At 34.9% G+C, this 10,514-nt stretch overlaps 1 protein-coding gene across 6 annotated transcripts; it reads left to right on the forward strand.

Moving 5' to 3' along the window:
* LOC105164140 (probable NOT transcription complex subunit VIP2) lies at positions 573–8,672 on the forward strand. Of its 6 annotated transcripts, none has more exons than XM_020694967.1 (15): positions 573–676; positions 2,370–2,470; positions 2,830–2,941; positions 3,023–3,201; positions 3,352–3,400; positions 3,494–3,640; positions 4,097–4,306; positions 4,393–4,485; positions 5,345–5,448; positions 5,530–5,670; positions 6,493–6,810; positions 6,898–6,950; positions 7,037–7,078; positions 8,126–8,270; positions 8,352–8,672. In XM_020694967.1, exons 2-15 carry the CDS (start codon positions 2,453–2,455, stop codon positions 8,409–8,411), a joined length of 1,671 nt encoding a protein of 556 aa, XP_020550626.1. In that variant the 5' UTR covers positions 573–676; positions 2,370–2,452; the 3' UTR covers positions 8,412–8,672. The 6 variants fall into 6 exon arrangements, with proteins under 6 accessions (XP_020550626.1, XP_020550625.1, XP_011081022.1 ...); XM_020694966.1 differs by having other exon boundaries at positions 574–676; positions 2,338–2,470; XM_011082720.2 differs by lacking the exon at positions 573–676 and adding an exon at positions 683–831 and having other exon boundaries at positions 2,338–2,470.

A 10,514-nucleotide genomic window follows, 5' to 3' on the forward strand; every position in this document is an offset into this window, starting at 1 on the left:
TTTTGGTTAGAAAATGATTCGTTTAGCCTGTAATTTGTCAGTAATGAAGTCAATTAGGGTTATATATGGATTTTTCATTCAACTTTTCGCTAATATTGACAATTTCAATGAATTTTTACTAACGGATGGATTTATTTGTTAGGCAAAAATAATATTAGGGGTACTAAAGATATTTTTCAAATATATATAATTGCATCAGACTTTAAGGAAGGGCGGTATAATTATTCCTTATAAGTTATTAAAAAAAAATAATACTCATATATATCTGACAGTTCAATTTTGTGGAATTTTTTTAAAATTCTAAATCACCAGTAAACCCTATCGCATTAATGATGAAAATCTATGGTAGTCAAGTAATTTTACAAATAAAATGATAATACATTAATTTTTCTTTTCCTGCTTGTAACTATTACTCCAAAATACTTTTGTAAATATCTTATTTTCTTTAAAAAAAACTTATTTTTGAGGAAAATGAAAAAAAAAAAAAACAATAAAAAGTGCTACAAATACAAATTCCAGAAAAAGCACGAAACTTTGCAATAGAATTAGATGCTAGATAGAGAGGGATTTTTTTGACGAGATAAGAGAAGATTGTCAGAACTGTACAAGGGCCGCACTGCAGACAAATCGAGGCGGACACATATATTAACGGAGTGTCTCACATCAACTCCAGCAGGTTACTATCAAACACACCCACGCCCCCTCGGAGCGCCTCGTATCACTCTTTCTCACTCTACAACATTTGTTCAGAATTTTTCATCAATTAATTGAACTCATAAAAGATTCGTATACACATACATTGATACTGTTATATTTTTAAGTCTTGTGAAGGTAAATGCGATTGGTTTGATTTGTTTTTATTATTGTTTTTTGGTTACTGGCTGATCGAATTTGGAGCTTCGTGATGGAATTTATTTGTTTTAGGGTTTTATGACTCCAGATTCAGGCATGCATGCATTTGTTGGTGTTTTTCAGATTGAGAGTCGATTCAATTTTGTCGGTTCTTTGTTTTATTGGGGTTTTTCATTTTTTGTTTTTGGCTTTGAATTTTGGAATTGCATGAGTTGGAATTGGAGTTTAATGACTTAAGTTTTACTATAGATGGTTGCTTGAATTTTTCTTGGCGCGGATATGAGGGGGAAAATGATGGGAGAACAGATTCGCATTTCACTTTGATTTGAGGTTTTGGATTTGGTTGAATTGAAGGAAATATTTGTGGATTGGTCATAGTTTAGAATCTTTGGAGGAAGCCTCTGGTTTGATAGGTTTATGGATAAGTGACATCTGAGGGCTTTTTGATCTAAAAATAAATAGGCTTTCTTTTCGTACATTGAGGTTTTGGAAATAAAGCCCGGGTTTGCTTGAAAACCCTTGACCTGACCCAAAGATAAGGGCAATAAATAGTTAACAAGATTTATCTGGTTCCGAGATATGTGATTGATTTAGGCCTCATTTTGTGTTATTTAAGTCGTTGCGGTTGCTTGACTGTGTGGAGATTACAACTTTCACATTATCACATCCGTCTCACTAGCGTAAATATTATGGATGTGATCCATTAATGTCAATGATGAGAATGTTTAGAAAAGCTCATACATGTAACCGAAGAATATTATTAAGGAGTTGTTTTAAATATATGCTTATCTGGTGATCTTTGATCGATATCTGTTCTTTTCCTTTCCTGCTTTGTTCCGACAGTTGGGAAGGATTCCGTAATTATTGCAGTACACGTGTTGAGAGGAAACAGTTGGCAAATGATAACAAATTACTTGTAGTGCATCAAATTGAAAATGATATGGTGCATGGGGCCCAAGATCTAGTTGTGGTTGTAACAATTCAACTAAGCGATAAATCTTGTTACATGATTGTGGGGGTGAATCTGAGTTCTATTTTCCTACTTTTGGAAAGAGTATATCGCAACAAGTGAAGTTAGTTGTAAGAATAAATGTTTTATACTTCATTAGTTAATCCTAAGTCTTGCATAACATGAAAGCAGCAACCATTTGCTGCAACCGGATGAATTTTTAGCAGTTAATGAGAGGTTACTATTCATTACTTATATGCTTTTAGGGCATTGATACTCCGCCTTTCCTTCTGAGGATTATAAGAAATACCACTGGCAATGATAGGCATTTCAGGGTTGTCACTTGTTGCAACCATGTATCCTCCATTTCCTTTCTCTCGAATTCAGAAATCTGATGATGGAAAATTATAGTAGTTTCTAGTTCATATTGGTAAGGTTCGAGGGGCAGGTAATTCATATGCATGGGATTGATATTCCTGTGAAGTTATAAGATTTTAAAGGATCAATCATTTAATGTCTACTTCTTTGATTTGCAGACTCTAGTATTTATTCATTCCTTGCGTATCAGGTTGGCTTAAGTTTCTGTTAAAGTTAATTAGAGCTCTTCCTGGAAGAAGGATGTCCCTTGGCCTCTTTTCTTGAGGAATCAAAATGTCAGGGATACTCAGTGTAAGTTTTTTTTCTTCACTTGGTTCTTGTTTGTGTGCCTATCGAGTTACTAATGCATGTTTAAGTCGTGATACTTTGAAAAGTAGAGAAAAGAAGAAGAAAAGGATTTGGGTTTTATCCCTTGATTTATCTCTTCCTATAAATAGTTGAGAAGCTCTATATAAGATTATTAGGTTTTTATTTCTTTTGATTGTTCTTTTCACTAGATACGTGGGAAATTGGTGCAATCAGGATTGCATGGATCCTTCTAGATAATGTTGGAAGCTTCCAATAAAATAGTGCGGAAGCTGAATGAAGCTTATTAGGTTTGTGTTTCTTTTGAATTATTTTGTCACTGAATACATGGAAACTGTGTGCAGTCAGGATTGAACGGATCGAATTCAAACCTTCCAGATAACACTGGAAGAGCTTTTGCAACTTCCTTTTCTGCTCAGTCTGGTTCCTCCGGCGCTGTTCTAAATCAATCTGGTGGTATATACTATAAGTTGCTTGAGTTAAGATTTATTTCTACTCTAGATGAATAAAATAATGAATTAATTCTCTTATTGGTAGGAAACATTCAAGGGCTTCACAACATCCATGGTAACTTCAACATGTCAAACATGCCGGGCCCATATGCATCAAGAAATTCGGCGAATCTTGCTGGTCTTCCTAATGGTGTCCAACAAGCTCCAGGAAGTGTGTCTAATGGGAGATACACTATAAATAGTCTTCCTAATGCACTTTCTCAGGTAACCATTTATTTGGATGAACGTCGAGATAAATTCTTCAGAATACTTGCATATACATGAACCATAGAGAACTTTATATGCATGGTAATGCAATGTCTTCACTCTCTACTCATTGGGGAAAAAATCTTAACTGCTGGTCCGCTGATGCAGCTCTCTCTTGGAAGTTCACATGGACATTCAGGTGTTACAAATACTGGGGGTATGAGTGTTTGGTATCTGTTAATGTAGTTTGCATATCCAGTAAACATGCTCTGGTTTTTCTGGCCCTGATTGCTGCAGTTCATACTTTCAGGCCCCGGCGTGCTTACAAATATTGGAAATTCAGGGCGAATAACAAATTCTATAGGTGGTCTTGTGGGTGGGGGCAATACTTCAAGAGGTGCGAGTTCTGCTGGGGTTGCAAACATCCCTGGTCTTGCTTCTCGCTTGAACTTGACTGGTAAATAGTTATCATTTCTGGTTTTCTCAGTTGTACTACAAAGTTACTGGATGCAAGCTTTGGTGACAGTGGCATGTTATTCTGAGGATGATAACTGAGAATAAGAAGTCAAATAAACGTAGATTCTGATGCAGCTGTGTCCTGAAAGTGAACTGTTGCTGGAACTGCTCATACATCAATTTACTGAATGATTCAAGTAGTAGCTCAAAGCTTTTGAAATTAGAATTGAGGGGTGTAGTTCTGTGTGCTTGAGTTCAGGCGTCTACTGCTCTTCACATGTTTTTAATGGATGTTCAATTTCCATGGAATCATGTGTTAATGCTTATGCTGTATCTCGCTTAGGACAAGTCTTCCTTTTGCATACTTGGAACTCTAAGTTAAACTAAATGTTGCAACGTATCTGTGTCAATATCTTTTACTCTTTAATGCTGTTTAAGTGACACCTAGATTTTTCAGCTCCGCAGGTTGTATCTATTCTAGGCAATTCATATTCCGGTGCTGGTGTGCCTCTCTCCCAAAACCAATTTCAAGCTGGGAATAATAACTTTAGTTTCATGGCATTGCTAAATGACTCGAATGCCCATGATAATGCTACCTTTGATGTAAATGACTTTCCCCAGCTATCTGGGCGCCCTCCTTCGGCTGGTGGCTCTCATGGTCAAATAGGTAACGTGAATAAATAGCAAATCAAATTGCTTTTGGGTGTTAGTTTTTTTTGGCATCATTAGATGATGATCATTCTTGCTATGAAGGTTTGATGCAAAAACATAACATTGGTTTCGGCCAACAGAACCAAGAATTCAGCATTCAGAATGAAGATTTCCCTGCTTTGCCGGGATATAAAGGTGCTCATATTTCTCATGCATATACTGCTTTTTTAAGGGAATCTCACCAATTCTCATTGAAATCATGCAAAATGTCCATTTTCCTTTAATAGAGTCCTAATATTCTATTATTTCCAATTAGGTTTATCATGTGTACTTTTTCACTAACAAAGTTAGTCAAATCTTCCTAAAATAGCTCCTACACCATTGTGCTAACTAGAGACTTTCTAGCTTAATGTTCAGTCATAAAATGTAATCATACTTTCTCGCTGAGGCATTTCTTTTTACCTTTATTTTTTTCTAGTTTCTCTTGGTTTTGATTTGAGATAGTTGGACTTCAGGCTTGAGTAGCTTGCCTGTAAGATACAATTGAAGTATCGTTCCGCCTTTGGTAGATTTTCTTGCAGTGATAGGTGTTCTTCAAGCAGCAATATGCTACTTTGACAAGAGACAAGAACTCATATATTGGGCGAAATGCACTGTTTAAGCCAACTTAGTAATAGGTTGATCTGCATAAGAATAGCTTTAGAATGTATACTAAAGCGACTGCTAATCAGTTTAGTAAGTAATAAGGGCATCAAAATAGGAATAGAGATGGATTTTCTATAATCACATTTATGACTAGTTATGTTTCAAAATGAAAATGTTTGAGAATTTTGGTCTGAAAAATTCTTTTTTGGGAATCTTTTGGGTTGGTACCTATGTATCTCTGCAATTTTTTTTTTCCAAATAAAGTGAGATACAGTTGCCACTATAATCCGAAGAGTGGTCCTTTTAGACCTTTACCACAACCTATGTTTGTTGTAATATGGATGGCAAAAATTGTCCTTTAGTGCACGCTATAATTGTTCTATACCCTTTCTGCCTTTACTTTATGCAGGTGGGCTTAACGTTGGAGGTAGTGCTGAATATACTGTAAACGCACACCAAAAAGAACAAATTCATGACAGTATGGCAAATTTAATGCAGTCCCAGCAACTATCTGTAAGTTCCTCTGCTTGAAGATGTGATTCACTTGGAACTTTGGGAAATGTCACCAAATAATTAAGTGCATTTGTTTTCCAGATGGGACGATCTTCTGGTTTTAATTTTGGGGGCTCATATTCATCACATCATCCTCAGCAACATCGTGCTTCGTCAATAAATGGCACTGGGGTTTCCTATCTAACATCAGGCAATCAAGATCTTCATTTCCATGGTCCTGAGGTAAGGCACATACCTAAGACACATGAAGTGAAAGTGATAGCCGGAGTCAGGAAGGGGTGGAGGGAGCTCTAGTGGTGACCTAGAGCGTCAAATCAATTATTAAATTATTGCAAATTTTGTCTGATGGAGTTGACTTGCTGGTTTTTTGGCAATCTTTAAGAGCTTGGCAGCAAGGTTCAAACATTTGCTGGAGCATTTTATATTTTGCTCTCTTGTCATTAAAAATTAGAAAAAGAAATAAGTGCCGGTAACCTCCATATCTTTTTTTCCGCACGCCACTTGCTCTTTCTCTTTATTTCTTTATCCTTCCTGTATTTTTCTGGTTATATTTTATCATCTACCCTCCGTCTAGGTTTTTCCTCCTCCATCTCGTCTGCCAGGGTCGCCATATCTGTAACTCTTTTTATTTTTTTTCAATTCCATCAGTGTAACTCAATTACCATTCTTCCACCTTCAAAATAGTAAAGTTGTCGTTCATAAAATTTAAATGCGGTACTAGTGGATCTAAAGCGGCTTTTGGTGCTGCTAGTGAGTGCGGCTTGGGTGCTGGAGCGGCAGGGTTGTGTGACAGCTTATGTGACTATGCTTGATATTATGATACTCATCTTATGTGACTCAATGATTTTGTGAACTATCAATTTTTTTAACTTATCTCATAGCGACATAGCCGATTCTGTTCTTTCCCTCTTTTCTGTTATGGAGATTGAGGAGTTCATATATTTGTATCTTGATAAGCTTCATTTGCCAAGGCCAAATCATAGGGCTGGCAATCATTGGTTCAGGACTTCTAATTGCTTAGGTTTTTGTGATCATTTTATACAGCAGTACCAGCAATTCCAGCAGTCGCAATCTCGTTTCATCAATCCATTCAGAGATAAAGAGATGAAATCGACTCAGGGATCCCAGAGTGTGCCTGATCAATATGGGATGCTTGGTTTATTGAGCATCATAAAAATGGTCAATCCAGCATTAACCTCTCTTGCTCTGGGAATTGATCTGACCACTCTTGGTCTGAATTTAAATTCATCTGAGACACTTCACAAGAAGTTTGCATCTCCCTGGTCTGATGAACCTGTCAGAGGAGAGCCAGAGTACAGTGTTCCTGAGTGTTATTATGCTAAACAAACTCCTCCATTGAAGGTGAATTTTACTCTGTTATGGTTTGGTTACACAAGGATATTATTATTAACTAAACTCACTTTCTTGGTGAATCCTTTATTTGTGCAGCAAACTTACTTTGCAAGATTCCGGCCAGAAACACTGTTTTATATCTTTTACAGGTAAGGCTCTACTGCAATTTAGTATTTAGTCATAATGGTGCTAATTTGTGTGATTTTTTGTTTTGTTTTATTTCCTATTCTTGAAGCATGCCAAAAGATGAGGCGCAACTCTTTGCAGCAAATGAACTGTAAGTCTCTTTCTTCCTCAGTTTGGCTCTGCCTTTTTTGGCTACATAATGGTATATAGTCTATGTGCGGTTTATTACCTTGTACAATAAGCTGATTAAGAGTATTCCTGGGTTTCTTTGGCATATTCTTGTACTAGATGTCGTTTGCAATAGACTGACAAAGTGACAATGAGAAGAATTTCCCATGAAGGACTCTGGGCTAAAATGACAAGTTGTATGAGAAATTGTCCACAGTTAGGAAGAATTCAAAAGAATATGAACCTTACAAACTGTTCGAGAAGTCTTAATGAGGAATTACTTGTTGAGTACTATGTACTGCTGATTTACAGATGCAGTTCTTTGGTTGTTATATTATGTTTCTTCCTTCCATTCTTGGCTTTGTCTTATGTTTCTGGGATGTGGTCAAAGTAGTGTTAGAAATGTGTTCAAGAATGTTGGTCAATCAACTAAACCTTCGTCATTGGGATTTGGAATTAAGAGGGAAAATCATCCTGCATTTCTGTGCGAAAGGTAAGAACATTGTAGGGAAGAGTTTAATGCTCTGGTCTCTGTAAATGATAGCTGACGATCATGAGCATCATGTGATTGATGTGGCTGGATTGAGAATGTTAAGTCCCATGAAAGGAATGGCTTTGCTACTTGTATGCATCTGAAGGGCCTTGCTTATCTATAGATGAAAAAACTACTGACGTAATGTTTTGCTGAATGTAACCAACTTCCGTTTTAGAGTATCCTTGATGAATGCTATCTTATGCTTTTGTTTTAATAAACTAGGTACGTTTAGACCTTCCAGATCGCGGGTGGTCCTTCATGGAAATTGTAGAAATAAAAGAATTGAAAGAAACTTAACTGATACAAATATCAAGGAGATAAATGATGCGGTCATCATTTAAGTTAGTATATTCATTCTTAGTGGATAATAGGTGCAAACATATTCTTTTTCTGTGAACAACATGCCCTTTTACGTGATTGTAGAGTTATATTACTAAAACACTTGCAAAGTCAGCCCGTCAAGGATCACTCAACTTGTTTTACATTTTGTTATAGTTGCAATCGAGGATGGTTCTATCACAGAGAACTCCGCTTGTGGTTCACCAGGGTGAAGAATATGGAACCTCTTGTCAAGACAAACACTTACGAGAGAGGTTGCTACTTCTGTTTCGATCCCAACACCTGGCAGACTGCAAGAAAGGTTTGCTATTTCATATGCATGTTGAATGCTCTTCTGGAACAACAAAATGATGTTACTTATTTTTCATCTGTTGGGATGCAGGATAACTTCGTCCTGCATTATGAAATGGTCGAGAAAAGACCCGCTCTCCCTCAGCAGTAGTCGGAATCATTCTGTGTCTTCATTGTTGTCTAAATCCTAATTTAGAATTATGTTTCGTCACAGCTGAATCTTGTGACAATGCTCCGTGTTGTACCTTGAATTACACCTCTGTTCATACATGTTTTCTTTGAGCAGCTTCCTTAGGACTAATGGAACTAATTTTGTCATTCAGTTTGTTATTGTTTGTCGTGTTAGATGTATATGTTGTGGTGTAGGCTGGATTTTTTAGCTGAAATTAATTTGATGAGCGTTTTCGATATAGAATTTTCTTTTAAGATAAATTACATTTTCCCTTTTGTTAAATATCACTGACAAATCGAGGTGAGATTTATTTTCTTGAATATACGTTTCATTTTGAAATTTTGAAACTACCCTTATATCTAAATTTTGTATTTCTGTTTTTTTTTCACTATTTTTATATTTTGTTGTGGGTATAATTACATTCACACTCCTTGACCTACAGTGTAATTCTAAAAATAACTTCTATCTTTTGCATAATTGTATATATGTTTATTAGAAACGCCAACAATATTATATAGATAGTTCCTCCCTCATTTTTTGGCTTGAAAAAGTCGTCAGTCAAAAATATACTTGAAAATTCCAAAATGCCTTTATTAATTTAGTCAGATATTTATATGATTCTTTTATTATGCCTTTATTAATTTAGTCAGATATTTATATGCTTTTTAGTGGATTATAATGCCTTAGGGTGTTAGGAGTAAATCTTGGAGAGGATTAATATAACCATATTATATTTCTATTCTATCCAAAATTTTAAACAAAAACTAAAATTTCATAATAATGCACCCTTTAATTTTCAATTTTTCAAGTAAAAATCTGAATATTAATTATTAAATTAATATGAAGATTTTAACTTGAAATTTTGTGAAGATTAAAGTGTAAAATGTTGAGGGACTTCTGCCAATGAAATTTCATTACGGCTCACTATTTTGAATTGCCGATCCTTACTGTTAAAAAAGTAAAATGTTATGAAATTTAAATTTAAATTAAAAATTGATATAATAATAGAAAAATTCATATGAGGTGGTATTGCTCTTTCCCACAGCATTATTCTAATACTCCTTATGTAAGGTGCACAGTGGCTCGAGTCGATTTAAGATCAATACGGATTAATCTAAAAAAATCTGATTTAGGATCGGTCGACTATTGTTCATGATCGATTTTGGGGCGGTCCTAAATTTCTAAGTGGATTCCAATTGAGTTTATTTTTAACCTCAGACCCAATCCATGGATCGGCCTGAACAGGCCATATCAACCCAAATATGCTGTTTTATTTTTAATTTTTATAATATTGAGGTGTTTTTATAAATAATTACTTAAATTAATAATTATTTTATAAAATAAATAAATAACAAATTAAATCATACAAAAAACTTATATAGAAAAAAATAATAATTAAGAATATATAATGAACTTAAGTAATAATTTGACTAACAAGCTTACAATCATAAACTTAAATGATAATAAATTCAACAAAGACTTAAAATAAATTTCAAAAAAAGAAAAAGGAGTATTAATGAATTAAAGTACTAAAAATTTAGAAGTAGAAAGATAAAGATATAAGTTTTTAGAGTTTAAAAAATATAAATAAACTATTAGAATTGTCAACTTAGAAAAATAAAGTAATTATATGATATGTATTATAAAAAACAGGCACAACAAGCTAGACTCAAGCTCGATCTAGGACTATGTGGTTCTAGGTCACTGCGCTGGGCTGGTCCAGGTATTGGCTTTTAGGACTAGCCCAGGATCGACCCAATCCCAAGCAGGCCTGAGCCGAATTAGTCTATTGTTTTACAGATTCAATCCAATCTTGCAGTGAGTTAGTTCAACTCGACCCACTGTGCATCTTGACTCCTCCTAATGTTTGGTAATTACATAAATATCCTCCAAGAGCAAATCTATCAAACAAAAAAAATCTCTTTATTCGTTTCAAAAGCTTTACTAATAGGGATATTATTTGCATTTTTCACTTCAAGCCACTAATAAATGTGATTTCTATAATTATGTAAAAAATAAGAATAATTTGTTAATTTCACCAAAGTCAGACCATGTAAATATATTTTTTTTTCCCTCTTTCCC

Source organism: Sesamum indicum, linkage group LG6 (assembly GCF_000512975.1).
Source record: "Sesamum indicum cultivar Zhongzhi No. 13 linkage group LG6, S_indicum_v1.0, whole genome shotgun sequence".
Taxonomy (NCBI): domain Eukaryota; kingdom Viridiplantae; phylum Streptophyta; class Magnoliopsida; order Lamiales; family Pedaliaceae; genus Sesamum; species Sesamum indicum.